At 38.4% G+C, this 18,161-nt stretch overlaps 1 protein-coding gene across 6 annotated transcripts in view; it reads left to right on the top strand.

Moving 5' to 3' along the window:
- The first annotated feature begins 897 nt into the window (after positions 1-897).
- The window catches only part of KLHL5 (kelch like family member 5), a 49,401-nt gene continuing 32,137 nt past the window's right edge, over positions 898-18,161 (top strand). For 2 of the 6 annotated variants that reach the window (XM_069014266.1, XM_069014265.1), the window contains exons 1-2: positions 898-981; positions 3,788-3,880. Coding sequence is in view for 4 of the 6 variants with exons in the window: in XM_069014260.1 (XP_068870361.1) it covers positions 15,518-15,894 (377 nt within the window). In the remaining 2 variants the exon portion in view is untranslated. Of the gene's footprint in view, positions 982-3,787; positions 3,881-13,802; positions 13,824-15,517; positions 15,895-18,161 lie in introns of those variants that run through there. The other 4 variants (XM_069014263.1, XM_069014262.1, XM_069014264.1 and 1 more) reach the window with 3 other exon arrangements.

The following is an 18,161-nucleotide window of genomic DNA, read 5'->3' as shown; positions in this document are numbered from 1 at the left end:
TTTCCTGGGGACAAGCTTCCCTCCCCCTAGCTAGTAATTTTTACACAGCTGGAATGACTAGCATCTTTGGAAAGCCATCCTTCAGTCAAGTTTAGTTAAAACCGGCTCAGTCGTTTAATGCCAGCCGGGATGAGAACTGTCGAAGCGCACGGCCGCGCAGGCCGTATTTCCGTGCGGAACATGTATACCTCATTGCTGCATCAAACCGGCACCGCCACGCCTCAGCAATGGCCTCCTGCATCCTTCAATCAGTTTTAGCAGTTGGAGGTGCATCTGGCTGTCACACAGTCTATTAAATTGGAAAATTATTCAACCTCTGGGTGGCAGTGGTCACTGGTAAGTCATTGCGTGTCAAGGGCAAGAGAGGCTGTGTGTGTTTGCACTTGAGGCAGTTAGGACCAGCTGCCTCAGCAACGAGTACAGGGTCCTGAGAGGAGGCAAAAGGCTGTGGTGTGTATTACCACAGGTTTATTTCTCTTAAATGGAGCAGCGGGCCGCTACGGAAGTGTTTGGCTTTGTGCTTTTGGAAGAAAGGCAAAGACACCCAGGGACAGGATGCGGCGGACGCCGCCTCCTCTGCCTCCTCCCCTGCCCCGCCGGCAGGGGGCGCGCGGCGAGACGGCGCCGCAGCCTGAGGGGAGCGGCCCCGGCCCCGGCCCCGCCCCGCCACACGCGGCCACGCGCCGCTCCCGCCCAGGGGCAGGGGGCGGGGCCGCGGGGCGGGGGCGCGTCCCTCTCTGGACCCGCCCCTCCCCGGGCCGCCTGAGCGCAGGGAGGGGCCGCAGCGGGGCCGCGGGGACGCGACAGCGGCGGGCGGGATCGCTCAGTGCCCGCGGCTCCCGGCGGAGCGGGAGCGCTGGCGGCCGCCGGGCGGGGCGGGAGGAGAGGGGGCGGGAGGGGACGGGACAGGGCGCGAGGGCCTTGCGATTTTTTTCTTTCTCCGCCCCCTCCCAGCCGCGCCCCCTTCCCGGACCGTGAGAGGTGAGAAAGGCGGTCGGGGCTCGGCTGTGAGGGGAGGGGGCCGCGGCTGCCGCGAGGGGGAGGAGAAAGCGAGAAGGAGGAGGAGGACGGTGAGGGCCGGCGCCTGCGAGGGGTGGGGGCGGGTTCGCCCTGACCGCCGCCGGGCTCCCTCGTGCCGGCCGGCTGCGGAGAGGGGCTGCAGCCGCCGCCCGGAGGGGCCGGTGCCCGGTGTCCGGGCACAGCGCGGCCCGGGGGAGCCGCGGCGCTCGGCGGGGCAGTGCTGGCGCTCGCCCGAGCAGGGCGGGGCGGGGGTGGTGGGGCGGGACACGGCGCGGGGTCCGGTCCCGCCGAGACCGGCAGCCCCCGTGGCTGGCTCGGTTCAAAGCGGTCATAACGGAGAGCTGGTAAAAATACACTAACACAGCTCTACGGGACTTGCCCCCATGTCTCTTAGCCTTTAACATCACAGTATGAAATAGTGGTAAACAATTTTTTTTTTTAATTTGAGACTGGTCAAACAGAGCAGCGACTGACTGCCAACTCACTACATGGAGAGCGGCGTTATTACACGGGGAACAAAAAGAAGTATAAGCGTTGAACATCAAACAGCAGCTGATTATATGTATTACTGGTTTATGTTTTCCCTTAAAGCGTTTTTGTGGCTTAGGGCTTTGAGCTCGGACTGGCTGAGCAGCGGGGCAGCCCAGCTGAAGCCCAGCCACCCGAGGCTCGTTGTCGGCTGTTTGGGCAGTAATGTCAGAACCGTAAAAAGGGAAGGCTTGGCTTTGTACTTTTCTTTTACTTAAAAGTTGATGGTGAAATTATAAGAGCTAAACTCCAAATACAGTCATCTTTTGAAGAAAAAAGTGTTACTCAGGTCTTCTACGAGCACGAACAGGAATAAAAATTTGAACTCATGGTAATGTTGGTATAGCTTCTGTATCTAGACGAACTATGTATTGTATGGGTGGATCCTCTTTAAAAACAGATTGCACGATGTATTTTCATGAGTGGTTCATCAGTTTTTCCAGAAACAATCTGATCATTTCTCATAAAGGTATTTTTGTCTGGGAATTCCCAGAGGCATCTGTGGATTAATATTACAAAAAAAAAAAAAAAAAAAAAAAAGAAAAAAAAAAAAAAGAAAAAAAAGGCACCTTGTTCCTGGACTTCATGGGTGCATTCCTGATAGGGCAGATTGTATTCCCATCTTATGTTTTTCCCTTTTCCCCCTTGCTGAATAATGCTAGGGAGCATAAAGCAGGATATAACCAAAATAATAGTAATAAATAATAACCCTACTCTGAGCCAAGTAGTGTTTTCCTCTGCCATGTGTCAACTTCACTGAACCATCCATCCCTCAGTCATGTCCTCTGGATGGGCAGGTCCACTATCAAAGGCAACATGTTTACACCACGGCAGTAGATTAACATGTGTTTCACAGAAATGCAATAACTGCTAATTTAAAATAGAAAAGAATTTGAGTGAAGATGAAGAAAATCTTCCATTAGATCATTATGGTCAAACAATAATTGCAAGCTGTTGCTGACAATGACAATTCATATTGGTGGACTTGTTCCAGCTCTCTGGACTTTGTACCACCCATGCTTTTAAAAAGATTATTCTTTGCTTATGTTTATGTCTTGTGGTTTTGTTGATATAATTTAGTGTTTCATGGTATGGTAAAGAAGATTACCTAATCAGACATAACATGACCCAATAATGAAAGTTTCTACAGCTCTTAAGAAATTATAGTATGATTTTACATTTCCCTTACAAAATTCTTACAGTTTCCTCTTTTCATAGCAATTAAATTGATTTTCCTTACAGCACTCTTACCATGTAGAAAAATGCAGTAGTTACAAACCTAGTTATCCACTGTTTGCTTTTTTTCATAAGAATAGAATCTTTCATTCAAAGTTTACCAGCAAGGCAATGCTGATCACAGACACATGTATTATTTGGCTGTGTGGCCTTAAAAAACAGTTATATGGGAGAGATGAGGTTATGTGCTCCAGAGGCAAGAATGAGGTGGTATTACTCTTCAGAGACCTGGAAGGTTCTTGAAGCTAGTAAGAACGATCAGACCATGGGAGGTTACATATTAGGTATCACATTATGCATGCAGGTATCATGTAAGGCTACTTTCTTTCACTTCAAAGTATGTATAGTAATTTGTTTGGTGCCAAGCCAAAAGGAGACACATACTATTTCAGCAGGCTAGGTTTTATGAGTAGAGTCTAAATTTGGTGAGAAAATTTTTAGTGGCCTGTAAATAGAACCACTGTAACAGTGAGTTTTTATAGAGGTGCTCCATTTAGGGGAGCATGTTTAGTGGAGGTACTTAGCTTTATTCACCAATACAGTTAGTGTTATTCTTTGGCACCAGTGTTCAGCTTAAGTGCTTCATGTGGCAGATCAGTTCTTCACTGCTTTTCCCTTCAGGGAAGGGAATCGAAGAAAAGGGTGACAGTGGACTAAAGTTAATGTTTGGTTTTGTTTTTTGTTTTTTTTTTCAAGAGATGCTGTCTTTGTAATCCAGTGGTTCTTGAGAGTTTACATATTCACATTTCATACTCATTTCTCCTCTTTTTTGTGAGTCTTTGTTGATGGGTATGTAACTTGAAGTTGTGGAAGGAACTAAGGTGACAGTTGTTCAGTGACACACTTTTAGCATCTTCCTATCAACAAGTGTAGGAATCACAACATAAATTGAAAGTAGTCCTATCTGAACAGAGTAGGGAATCTGCTTTTGAGATTATTCCTTTTTTTCTCCCCTCCAGTGGGTGGTTCTTACTTGTTTGTACTGTTATTTTTCTGCCTCTAGATTTTCTTCTGCTACCTCAGTTTTTTTGGTAAGAGGAAGACAAATGGAACTACATGATTCTTTGAACAACTGGAGATGATTCCAATGTTATAGGTAAGTATTGTATTTACTCAGTTCTAACAGTACAGTAAGATATGCCACAAGGAATGTGATTTTAGCCCCCAGGGGTACAGAGTCTTCCTTACACCTGAAATTTCATCCTTCTTTTTGTCTTACATAACACATCTTGTAAGGGCTTATTTCTGGCAAGTGTGTGTAAGCAGGAATGACTGCTCTTGTGGGCATCACTTGCTAGTGTTTGGACCATTTTTACGTGAAGCTCTTTATCAAAGCATGCTTTATAGAACACTGTCAGCATTACTGTAAAGTTCAATTTTGATCTTTTCAAAATGCATGAGAAGCCTTTGAATCTTTTAATCATTATAGGAAAAACAGGAAAATTGATACTGAATCTGTTAGAGAAAATACTGCTTTATAGAAATTCTTATGAATAAAGGCCCAGCAAATGCACAATCAAATCTCATTGCTCCAATAATACTGACTGGGTTTCACTTTATTTCATTTATTTAGCAGGGAAGTAGTAAGAGCGTTCTAAGCAAAAGTAATTTTCAAGGGAAATAGCTTTGACATTTGTACAAAGCAAAAGGATAAAAGAATATTGAAAACATGGATACATGCAAGAATCTAGCTTTATCTGAACTCTCTGTAAGGTAAAATACTGCTGAAAAGTGCTAAGGGTGACAAAAGCAATCCAATTAATTTAGAAATACTAGGTTTTACTAAAGTGAAAAAATCTGCTTTCTTGACTGTGAGATCTCTCTGCTTTGGGAATGTTGATCAATTCCTTTAGAATTTACTCATGTGATACAAATACAGAAGAGATATAGTCTTTCTCCCTGTTCGTGTTAAGATCAAGTCACACTGTTTCCCTCCTCAGTGAATCCATATCCTTGTTGGTATCTTCCACCATAGGTGACATCAACCCTTTCCCAAGATTTAGAAATTGTTAGAACTGGTAAGGTTCCTCAGAAATTACTTTATGATCCTGTGTTTTCACTGTGTTTTACAGTAGTTCAAAATGTGGTAGCTCCACCTACCAAAATAGCCAACCTCCTTCAGACTGTCAGAATTTGTGCAGGCTTGACCTGCACCCTTTCTACAGTGGTCATGAAAGTTAAAAGGGATTTGAAACAAATGCCAAAATGTACTCCAAAGAGAAGGAACTGAAAACGTTGATATCTATGGGATATATCTTTATTCCCATCTTACTGCAAGGTAGAATGACTAATTATCAAGCAGGGCTGCTGATTATTAATCATGTCTTACGGGCTTTGCTGGCGTTTTGCCAGAGGACGAATTTCTGTAAAGCTGAGTATTGATTTCAATCTGTTCAGAGGAATACTTTGCCAATTAATTACCTCTTCTGGCAATTCTAAGTGCAACCGGTGCTAAAAATCCTGACGTCTTCCATAACACAGGATATTGTTCAAAGAAAAATTTTTGAGTAGTAGCTTGGATTCTTCCAAGGGTATCCATCAGATTTTCAGAGTTAATGGAAAACTGTTTATAAAATTGTACAGGATGTTTTTGTAAAACAGTGAAATTTAAGTCAGAGTGAGTACTGGCCTAATTTCTTTGAAAATGTGTGTGGATGCACTTGTCTCACTGCCTTAGCTGATGCTTTTGTCAAAAAAGCAAATATACATTTTATTGACTCTGTGGGAAAGAACTTATTAAGAGACAATGATGATATGATCTGTCTAGAACAGATTTGAGTTGATTTGGGTGGAAGTAGTATTATTCATTACAAATAAAAAAGTTTACACCATTCTTGGACTTACTGTAGCCTTGATCTCAGAACCAACAGAACTTGTCAAAATGCGGCTAAAGTATAGCCTTAAAACAGATTAAATATTCACAGCACCTGGCTGTGTCGTATGATATATATTTATAATGTAGAGTAAGACAAGACTCAAGTCCATAGAAGTTTACTAACATGAACTATAAAGAATACAAATAGTCATATGGCTGAATTAGCAAATTAGTTAAAAGTTTACAAGCAGTGTGTATGTGGTGAGAAGATGCAGAAGTTCATAGGAAGATGAGATTGTTATTAGTGGTTTTGATGATTGGATTGTTTGCAATCAAGTTCTTACTTGTTACCAGAGTAGATGTTTTATGTTGACTTTTGCACAAATAAGCTATTAGCCTGACACTTGCTGTGAAGCATTATACCTTGGTTATCCATATGCATTTGTGTGGTAGATATTCTAAAATGTATTCTAATATGCTAAAAAGAAATACTTTTGAATATTAAATGATCACATTATCCTTGCCAAAGATGAAATCAAAGTTTAAATCTTACTCTTTTACATGCGTATGGGAAATTATATTTTTGAATGTAAATGTAATCACAAGCTTTTGCATTCAAACTATAATGAGAGCATTAAGTAGGTAAGGTATTTCATAATGTTATCATAACTTGGCTTAGCAAGATCTTCACCAAGCACCATAGCATTTTAAACTTGGAAGTATTTTTCAAGGAAACGAAAGTAATTAACTAGAATTAGTCTATGAGTTTATAAACATGTGGGCAGATCACGTGATAAGTAATAGAACTTCACTTTGTACCTCCCCTCACTTCCTAATAGTTTTTGTAATTAACAAATACAAACTTAAGTTGCACCTTTGCATAAGAAATTGTCTGATGATTCAATAAAAGAACAATTGTACTTAAACCAGGTTAAGTGACAGTTTCAGTGAATATTTGAACATTATTGTTGTTTGAAAACTTATGAGCTCAATGAATGAAAAACAATTTTTACAAATACTGAAAGCTAAGTAAAGAATTTTTAAAACTTTGAAATGATAGAGAAGATAAATGGACAAATGATTGCAGACCATCTGAATCTGAGGAGATCTACATGCAGTAGTACAACATATAGTTTTGTATTTCTCTTAAGAAATGGCCAGAGTTGATATCAGAGAATGGAAAAAAACACATGCTAAGCAAATAAGTAATTTTTTAATCAATTATGCTTTCTCCTTCTGACAGTTTAACAATCTGGATTCAAGACTTTTCCCTTTTTTTGAGCATGTTACTACAGTAATAGACCTTGTGCCCCTGGGAGTGCCAACAATATCCTGTGTTCTTTCTAGTACTTTATTTATATTGCTGGTGTCCAGTTCTTGCTCTCTGTGCAGAGCAGGAAACATTTAAGGATTCCTTTAAAACCAGGGGTAAGGCAACTAAGATGGGATCAGTATGCTGTTTAGGATAGCTGAACAGTTAACTCTGCAAGTACTTCAGTGATTTAAAGCTTTAATAGGTGGTCAGATTTCTGCTACTGTTGCCTCTATGCTTAAGCTCATTTCAATTTTACACAACCATGGAAAGGTAGGAGCTCAGAGCTGTGTTTGAACAATCAACCAGCTTTTGTGTTGATTTCTGTTCTACATTATTTATAAATCTTGGGCTTGGGAGATATATGTAGCCACCCAGGCTAAGGCAGCTGTGCATACTCAGAAGCAAAGGATAGGCAGCTTGTGAGTCTGTAAGTTCCCCAGGCAAGTTTGGTTTATGTCTTGTGGTTTAGTCAGTTCTTCCCTAATAACATTTCTGTCTACTTGCCAATTTCAGTCAAACTCTGACAGAACGGAGCCCTTGTTGTGTTTAAATTCCTGAAAGTTTCTGAAAGTACAGGTAGGTAGGGAATGCTACATAAGTAATACTATTTGACCTGCCAGCTGATGAGCCTGTTCTCGGTCTGAATGTGGCAAAGAATTTGCTTGTCCTGCCTGTTCTGGTACTTGGTAGGGAGGGATGTGCATGCATGTGGGATAAGGGAGACTACGTGAGATGAAACATGAAGAAGAATTGTAGTTATTGTCAGAACAGCTTGTAAAATAAATGGTAGTGGGGAATCTGAGATTACTCTTATGTGAAACTGTGGAGACAGAATAAAGAACCTAAGAAACCAGTTTTCTGATTGTGGTTAGGAATACATGGTGAATTGATACATAGCTTAACCTGAGATTTAATAGTATCCAAGTATAGAATTAAAATATATTTTTCCTTATGTGCCTCAGATACATACTATTTTAAGCAACATTGATCCAGGCAGAGGACTAGTTTTGTTTTAGAGTGAAGAGGGTAGTTAAATATATTGTGACTTGTTCTGCATTTTTTTTTCCTGATAATACTTCCTTGAGCCAAATCACTAGAAAATCAATGGAAGCCTTTAGTTAACATCTCCAGTTTAATCGTCTTGCTTTTACTACTTTGTGAAGCTTATTGTAACATGAAAAATCTATCATCAAGTTACAATGCTTGTAATAAAAGCAAGTAATACAACACATTGTATTCCCTCCTCAAGTAGCGTCACCAAGAGCAACTTGCCCAGGACCACGTCCAGACAGCTTTTGAGTATCTCTGAGAGTGTAACCTCTCTGGGCAACATGTAGTCAGTCATCCTCACAGTGAAAAAATTTTTCCTCATATTTAGATGTTGTGTTTTAGTTGTTGCCTATTGACTCTTGTCCTGTCACTGGACATCCCTGAAAGAGCCTTGGCTCCATTTTCTTTGAAACTTCCTTTCAGTTATTCATATTTATGAGACCCTCTGAGTCTTCTCTAGGCTAAGCAGTCCCAGCTCTCTCAGACTTTCATCAGACAGAAATGCTCCAGGCCCTTCATCATTTTAATGGACCTTCTTTGCACTCCCTCTCCAGTATGGCCATATCTCTCTCATACTGCTGAGTAGAGTGGCAGGATCACTACCCTGACTTGCTGGCAGCACTCCTAATGCAGGCCAGGGTGCCATTAACCTTCTTTGTTGCAAGGGCACACTACTGGTTCATGTGCAACTTGGTGACCACGAGGTCCTTTCCTGCAAGTTGCTTTCCTTCTATGTGGCCCACAGTGTGGGGTTGTTCCTTCCCAGGTGCAGGATTTTACACTTCCCTTTGATGAACTTGATCAAGTTCTGAAGGTTGATATTGCTTGTAAAGACAGAGGGCATTCAGTACCTCAGCCTTTGCCATATCCCATGTCCCCAGGGCCCTACCCCATTCAGCAGCAGGCCCATGTTTGCCCTAGACTTTGTTTTGTTATCTGTGTACCTACACAAGTCCTTCATGTTACCTATGATGTCCCTTCTGAGATTCATCTCCAAGTGGGCGAATGGTGGTAGAAATCTTTATTTTGAAAGGACTTTTATGAGAAGTTCTGTTTGACATCTGCAATGTTATGCACAATTGGGGTTCTTAAAATGTCATAAGTGCAGTATTGATTCTTAAAATAAAAGTTGTTTTTCATATTTATGAGACATTATGATTCTTATAAACATTAATCTTGATACTTATAAACTTTGATATGATTCTTATAAGCATTCTGCCTTTTAGTGTGATGATTGTTGGGTTTATGCTTTGATCATGCGTGTTGCCTTTCTGTGAACCCTGTTTTCTGCAGCCCTGCTTTTGAGTTGCAATGATCAATTGCACACAAGGAATTCCAGATGAGATCATACCATTTGTTTTATAAATACATAATAAGATATGATATCCTCGCATTATCTCTTATGCAACCTAAAGTTTCAGCTGGGGGTGGGCTTAACTGAAGCTGTTAACTAAACAGAAGTCCTCACTGAGAGAAATTAGTTTCTTGAGGTGTCTTTTGGTATTAAATGATTCATTTAGAATGCTCAAGTCTCTCTTGAAATGCTTTGCTTCAGTAGCTGTGGCATTGCATAGCTTGACATTTAAATACGGTGTAAACTTTTCACCCACCTCGATGTCTTTCTCTTAGAAGTTTGTGTAGTCTGGTATGGAGCACTATGTTGTGTTACCTAATCACTTGCAAATCTGCTTCTTCACTGTTTTTTAATGTGCCAAAACCTGTTGGATTTTTATATGGTGCCTAATGTAGAACTGTGAATATTTGTAACTTTTTACCAAATAAACATCCACTCTGTTGTTGACAATATTGGTAGTGTTGTCCTTTATCCATTTTTCTGTGAGTTTTTGAGGAAGTCTGAATACTTCATGGTGAAATAAAGCTGCTGCTGTCTTGGAAAAATGTTAAAATATTGTCTTTAGTTTGCCAGCAGATTTGCCTACAAAAGGAAACTATCTCCTTGGTATTTTGTTTTGATTTGCCTCAATCTTTCAATCTATCCTCTGTGGTCCTTTGTAACTTTATTAGGCAATACCTTCCTAAACTGGTTCGAAAGTATGGCTTTACTTTCAGCAGGACTTCTTTAAATGTCTCCAGAAGAGTGTTTTTGTCACCACTCTTCCTTAACAGTGACATTTCTAAAGGAGATGATTTGTGCTGCACTACTACTCTCTCAGATTACTGTCTCTACCTTGTTTCTATTCGAATTTGTGCTACCAGTATTCCTGGAGTGTATGAACTGGGAATGTTTTGCTTATCTTCTCCTTGTGTGTTGCTGCTTGACCCTTTTGGTACGGAAAACTGGTTCTGTGTTTTGAGAGACTGGCCCTTCACAGTATTGTCCATTTTGTATTACAAGTAAGTTTTAACTTAAAAACCACATCTGACCTGGTGGACTTGGACTGCAAATTTTTTAAGAGTGAATAAGCTTACTGTGCTGTTTACTTAGGAATAGCTCTACGCTATGGCTTTACCTGTAGATGGTGCAGCCCCTGATAATGCTTTGGTATTAATTGCATAAAGCAATGTTAATGTTTTAATCTTAAAGAAATATAAATGTCGTGGATCACAACTTCTGTTGTGCATGAACCAGTATGATATTTGAGCTTGGATGTGACAGTGTAGTCTTGTATTACATGTGGAAATCTCTCTTGTTCCCACCCCCTGCCTTGGCTGAATAAAATAAACAGCAAACCAGGCTGTTGTTTTGTACAGGTCTTTTCATGCCATTGTTAAGCTGACTGCTCCGAAGCCGGTGTTTCAAGGGAAATGTACAATGCAAAGTGGCAGAAAGTTGCAATGAAGTACCAGTAATTTGGCTACAGCTTACTTCTTCCAGTCAGAACAATCAATCTAAATACATAAAGTCAGTAGCTGTAGGATGTTTTCATCTCTTTCTCCAGGATGAACTGTGCTGTAGCTGCTGATGTAAGGCACTTTTCACATAACCATGAACAAGAAGTGTTTGCATTTCTATAAAACTTTGGGATAGGAAGTGATTATTGTTTTATAGAGTCATGAAGCGTTAATATAGCAATCTTCCTGAAGTCCTTGTTGACCCATTTCTGTAACTTTGGGTCTGGAACACAGGAATAGGGAAGAAAAAAGAAAGTGAATATTTAAACCTTCTAACATAAGTGTAATTATAAGCAGAATTGTCGTTTGAAGTTTGTCTATAGCAGGTTTTTTTGAGCAGTTATTTTAATGCCTCAAATTAATATTTTAAAGTTTGAAAATCCCATTTTAAAAAGTGTTAAATTTTGAATGCCTTTTAATGCTGTTAGTATGTATTTGATTAATTGATGAACATCTTATCACCAGGGAACCTTTCTTATATTTTCAAATACACATCTAAATCACTAAACAAAATCACTAAACATTGACAATATTACTTTTTCACATCTTAATGCATCTCCTTATGTCTAAGACTTATATTTTTATATTTAATGCTTTTGTTAAGCAGTATTTGTTCAAGAGAAAAACAACTCTTGCAGTCACAACAAAGACTTCATGTAATTATTTTGACATTTACCTTCTTAATTGGCACTTAAAAGGATCATTAATATCTTCTCAGGACTAGCTGAGCTTTTATGGCCCCTTTTAAAATTCATTTGACATACTAAATACCCTGAAAATATGCTGTCTGAATTGCCTTGGAGTAGTGAAAGATTTTGGAGCCAAATCATAGTAGTGACAGGAAAAATGTTACCATGAAAAGTAGTGTGAGATTTAAATCTTAAAAAAGTATCTATAAACATGTTTGTTTATTTGAAAACTTGTTTAATTTCCTTTGGCAAGAAAAAGGAAAAATCATAATGAACAAAAGCACTCAGCCCTATTATTTAAATAATAATATTTCCATATTTCCCAGTGATACACTCTAAATATAAAGTACACCTTCCCTCAAAATATACAGTAGAAATATCTTAGGACTATAATTGTTTAAATTTTAACTAGTTGTGCTTGATTGCAATCTTCCTTTAACACTCATATGAATAAATGTATGTAATATCAGAGAATGTCATTGTAGTAAATTTTTTGGTTAGTAAAAAAGAAAGGTTTTTTATCTCTGTGCAAATAAACTGAAGATTGTGAAAAGAGCAATTTCTAAAGCAGTCATGCTATGTTCTTGGTGTTACCTATTTACACAGTTGCAGATTTAGCATACAGCATTTGTTTAGATGTTTCTTTTTGTTCACAACCCAGAATCTGGGAAACTGTCCCTCACTGCTAACTGCAGGGATTTATAGCTTTGTGAAGCTCTTCATGTGAGAGAAATTATGTGCTTAAATGTTCAGGTATTCCACTTGAAGGAATATCAATCTGTTCAATTAAAAATCAGAGTTCTCAAAATTGTTTTCACAGTAAGCTGACACAACCTCATTAATATAAACAGAATTATGTTCTCAAAGGTGACAGTGTACTTATATTTGAAATGTTATTTTGATTCACCACAAAATAGAAACTGCCACGGTGCCCAAGGTCAGAAAAAATGGATATAAGCACTGTTGTTTTCTCAATAAATGCAAACTTTTGCCTTAGTAGATGAAAAAATATTTCAGAATCCTTGCCAAGTCTGTGTATAGTGTGCTTGACTAAGATGGGTTTTAGCAGGTTTCTTAGAAATGTGTTAGTGCATTAGAAAGATGTGTGATGGGAGGGCATGGAGGGTGGGCATTTGGACTTGTGAGCACCAACCACCAGATGAGATGTCGAAGATGAGGTTTGGGTCATCCTAGTGAGTGGAAGTCCTAACAGCCCATTATTTGAGATCTCCTCAAAAGTCTGTTAACTCCTGGCTGAGGATCTGATAAAAGATGTCACATTATTCATAGTAACAAAGATTGTCCAGAAGAAGAGGCCCTCAATTATTTCTGAGGAATACTGTCAATTTAAACTGAAGAATTAACTGGCACTTGTCTTATCTTGTCATCTGTAATACAAATGTTCCTATGAAATAGAGAAATATTTTTGATATTTATGCAGTCACTCTTAGAACTGTAATTTTGAGAGTGTGTAGAGGAGTTTCTTTAATCTAGAAAAATGAAAGAGAATAGAAAACACTTTTTTGGTTGGTCTGTTAAAACTACAGCACATTTTGTTTTCTAATCTCTGTTTGAGCCCATAGCTTTGCAGCCAAATAAAAGCAGTAATTGGGCTGTATTTGCCAGTAAATCAATGAAAAGTGCTGAAAAAGCACTAGAATCAGCAAATCTGCCACTGTCTTAGTAGACTTGTATTGGGACAGCTTGAATTTTAAATCAGTCTGTTATACAAGGATGAGAATGCAGGTCACTCCTTATGTGTAATGGATTTACCATACCAGCAGAAATAAAGGTATTTAAAGCTTACTTTTTATAGTTAAATGGATGATTAAAATATTACTGGTTTGATGAATGTTAACAAATACACTGATTGCTTGTCCTACTTCTTCACCCTTGATGAACGCCTGGCTCCAATACAAACCTGGAGGAGAGGATGAATAAAAGGATGCCATTTTGTTTTACTTCTTAAGCCTTACTCCGGTTTCACTCAACTTGCAGTTACACAAATGATGGTATTTGAACACTACAGTTAAGTGTTTAATAATTAGCTGAATGTGTAGAAGATGAGTAGGGTCTGCATGTCATATCATTTTGGTTAAACATCCATATAATTTTAATGCTAATATATTAAATCATTAATCCTTTCCTAAATATTTCCCTGTCTCTCTGTGTTTAAATTAAATCCCCAGGAAAGATGGTAAGAGCTTTATAGATTTACCTACTTAATCATCTTGCATCCAAAGTACCTTCAGCTGTTTTCTGGAAATGCTGCAAAGGTCTCGGTATTTGGCTTCTGGTAGGCCATGATGCCAGCAAGGTACACACTCTGAAATGTATCTTTGAGGGAACAGCTGGAATGCAGTTTCTGTAGAAATGAGCTTTTGCTAGCCTTTGTGAGAAGCACTTAGATAAATAAATGTACTCTGGGTGACAATGGGTGAGCTTTCCAGGTTAAAACTAGCACTTTCAGCGTTGTATTTCCTCAGAAAATAGCATGATACTCTCCTGGCACTGAGTTTGAAACAGTGTTTGGGTTTTGAGTGGGAAAATTTGGCGCTGTTTAAGTTTTTGTATGGACTTTGCATGTAGCCTGTTTTAAAGAGTGCTGCAGGTATCCTAATTACATGGTTCCCTATTTTAGAGTTCATCATGTTCATCTGAGAGATAGTAGCTTTCACTTTTGATGAAAACTGTAGGATAGTAAAGAAGCACTTCCTGTAAATTTGTTGCATATGTATCCTGGAGAGTTGAACAGAGTAACTGAACTGTAAAGTTTGAAAACACAGATCCCTATATCGAGAACTGATAAAATCCAGTGCCGCTTTGTTGTTCTAAAATTATTACAATTTGCATGTGACTGAAATTAATCTCAGCATTTTATACCTAACTAGCTTCCTATGTCATAGAGGAAATAGGCTGGTTCTCATGGGAGCTGTAAATTGGTCATAATGTATTTCGTGCTTTTGGCTTCCTATTCCTCGTTTGAGTAAAAATTTTTGCTGGATATTTTAAGATGTGTAAATTACCAATCCTAGAGGGAGTTCTGTCTCAAAAGTATGCATCTCTCTTTTTCACTGTTCCATCACAGTACTTCTAAGGTGATGTGGAACAGCTGATAGTATATGATTAGAAAGAAGCCTTTTGAGCAGTTGTCTTATGTTGTTTATTTAGCAAGGGTTTATCTGGTGTCTTGCAGTGACCATTTGGTTTTTTCTTGCTTTCTGTTTTAGTGATGTGTAAGTGAATGGAACCATTAGATCATTTCAGATAGAAATTTTCAGTTACTGAAGACCTAGATTTGAATCAAAGCACATCAAGATGAAAGGCTTTATAGCCTCCACTTGTAGTCCCTTGAGCCTTCCGAGGTTGTTCCTGTCCTTTTTAAGTTAGTGCATGTCCTGTAATGGGAACAAGAATTATTTACAGTTCTCCCCAGCATAATCAGTTATCTTTGGGTTGGTTTTAAGGCTTCTCTGTAAATTTATTTTTTAGGAGTGTAGAAAGGATTTAATTTGATTTTTGCAGTTTTTTCCCCTCTGTAGTAGCAAGAGTTAACAGAATAAGAAACAGATTGTAAGATGCAGTATAGGAATTGCTTTGCTGTCATGTGTGGTTTAAGAAAAGGGGGTGGTATTTAGGGCTTGAAAGGGCTTTAATGAATATTGTTTGGTGTTTTTGAAACCTAATGGTCAGAGGCAGCAACAGAAACAGCCTTGGAGCTTTTAGGGTGAAGTGATTAGCATTCTTCCTGATGGAGGTGATTGTTTCACCTCCTCTTTTATCTCAGCGTTTTTCACTGTCTGTTGCCTTTTGTTTATATTCAAATGGCATACCGTTAAAGAAGCCTTTTTTGTGTGATTGCAATGCTTTTTCCCCTCCTTCTGTAGAAAATCTGCTTGCCATAGACAGGCAGAGCATGTGTTCCTCTTGTCTTGGTTGGGTGCACAATTCTTCTTTTATATGTGCTGCTTCTTACCCTGTTGCCTAGACGATCGCTGGCTTTCACTAAGAATGTCTGGTTCTCGTAAAGAGTTTGACGTGAAGCAGATTTTAAAAATCAGATGGAGGTGGTTTGGTCATCAGGCATCAGCCCCTAACTCTGCAATTGAAAACCATCAGGAGGACTTCTGGAATAGAGGACAAAATGTAACAACTGGCGGCACAAAGTTTTTAGATTCAGGTAACTTACCTTTAACATCAGTTGGTTACAGAAGGTCCAGCCAACAGGATTTCCAGAATTCACCTCTTTGGCCAATGGCATCCACCTCAGAAATCCCTGTATTTGAATTCTCAGCAGAAGACTGTGGAGGTGCATGTTGGCTTGACAGACAAGAAACAGATGATAGAGCAAGTGAAGAAGAAAATGAATCGGACAGCAGCTCGTGCAGGTTAATTATTACTTTCCTATTGTGAGAAACGTGTTTTCATTTCATGTTTATAGTTAGCATGCATATATGGACTAGCCTTTATTCTAGACTAAAATGTTTCAGAAACCTAGCAGCTATTGTACATCAGAAACAGAAAATTATAATCAGGTTCTGTGTGTTTACTAGGACCTTTTTTAAAAGGCAGTCAGTGGGGATAAACAAAGCTCAAACATGGATGCACTTGTGTTTTAAACAGTGTACAAGTACATGCTGCTATGAGCAAGGTACTGCCCATTACACTGTAATTTTACAGGATGCTTTCTACATTATTTTGAAGTGATACTGATTGTTTAGTTATTTCAGTTAGGAGAAATTTGTGAAAATGTAAGCTGATTCTGACCTCATGTTTCCATGTGTGTCTATAGAAGACGGAGAAAGAACTGTAAAAAATACACTATACATCAAAGAAAAAAATTATATCTGTTGAAAGTCAATCAGTTTTTTGCTTTAAAGTGATTGCAGTAACCCATTTGGTTGTCTTAAACTGTGTACCTAGCATAAAAAGAAAGAATGGTTTTATTGCAACTGTAAAGATGTTTTGGTGTTCTTTTCTTACACATTGCTCCTAAAGATGAAACTGTAAAATTTGTTCTTGAGTGAAAATTGTTTACCAGTTGTTGTAAATTAGGCAAGTTAATACCCTTTCTTGTGAAATACCAGTTTAATTCTTTTATTTCATTTACTGCATAAGTCAGTCATTCTTCACTAAAAGTATTTTTCCTGTTTTGTAGTTCATGTAGTCCATAATACCTTACCATTTCAGAAAATTTTGTGATGTTTGCTTTCTTGCTTTTAAGATAGCTTTGCACTGATGTGGCATTTCAGAAAATGTGGCTACTTAAAAGGGTACAGTGTTTAATAAAGGCTATTAAGGACAGATCAATCTACTTATAGCAGTTTAGTGTTTTTCATTCCTTAGGACAAGAATCAATTTAGTGGAAATGCAATAGTCCATAATATAAATACTGTTTATTGTATGTATGGCCTTGAAAAATTCAAGGAAAGGAAGGAGAGTAAAATTGCTTAGAAATGAACACAGCATATTTGCATTTATCACCACATGTCAAAATACTAGAGTTACTGGGAAAGGAAATCCTACATACTGCTGCATCATAACAGCAGTCTCACTGTGCTGCAACAACTATGTAGCTGTAAGTAGCATACCTCTGAAGAGATCCTGTTTTAAATGACATTCAGATGTGAATTTTTAAGTAGCTGTGTCACTGGATATGATACAGGTATAACATAACCTTCCATTTCAGCAACATATACTTGTGATGGGAAACTTTTATGTACAGCATTACCCCAGTTAGGATATTCTCTTCATAGCAAGGTAATCATTATAGGAAAAAAACATGTCATTTAAAAAGATAAAAATATAGATTGAAAATACTACAAATTTGGTTTTAATTGTAAGAGAATAGCGTGTATATGGCAAAACCAATTTGTTACTTTGTAGAATTGGAGAACTGCAGATATTTATTTAGGAGGTTGTAAAAAGTCTTGGGTTTTTTGCAGGCAGTTGTATACTAGAGAAAATGCACAAAAGATTTTAATAAATTGGAAGTATCTTTTAAATTATGTGCTTAATCATGTATAGTACCTAGAGGTTTTTGTATTTCTGTTACTGTCTTCTAATTCATTCTAAAGCTTACTTACATGCTTTAAAAGAAATAATTTAGATAAATTTTGAGTTCAGTGTCAGTACAATTTAATATGTAACTAAGGGTAACATAGGGACTTGCTTTGTGTTGTTATCTGTATCTCTGTCTTATGGGGAGACTACTTAAACGATGTTTTGTTCACTTTCTTTGTTAAAAATGTATAAGCTCTTGGACAGACTACATAATTCTGCCTAACACCTGGAGTTTTTCTGATATTAAGAACTTAATGAAATGGTTTTTCTTGGTAGTCTAAAATACGGCTTCTTATATGTTGACTCAAGAAAAAAACCCATACCAACACTTTCATCCATGTAGTTTTCAAAGGGCTTTTTTTCCCATGATAAAAACCCTCTTACTTCCTTTGCAAATAAACTGTGTGCATGAAAATGTCCTTTAAAAAACCTTTTGTAGAAGTGACAGAGTTACCTTTCTGCTGTGCTCCTCTGTAACTTACTGCCCAGTTACAAACCCTAAAAACATGAAGTAACAGAAGCAGCTCCATTGCCTGGTTTGTATCAGTCCTTCCTCTTTGCCTTGTAATATAGCACTAGTAGAAAAGCATTT

This window comes from Aphelocoma coerulescens, chromosome 4 (assembly GCF_041296385.1).
Source record: "Aphelocoma coerulescens isolate FSJ_1873_10779 chromosome 4, UR_Acoe_1.0, whole genome shotgun sequence".
NCBI classification, from domain to species: domain Eukaryota; kingdom Metazoa; phylum Chordata; class Aves; order Passeriformes; family Corvidae; genus Aphelocoma; species Aphelocoma coerulescens.
Note: the sequence above shows the minus strand (reverse complement) of the source record. Positions and strands in the feature narration are given on the sequence as shown.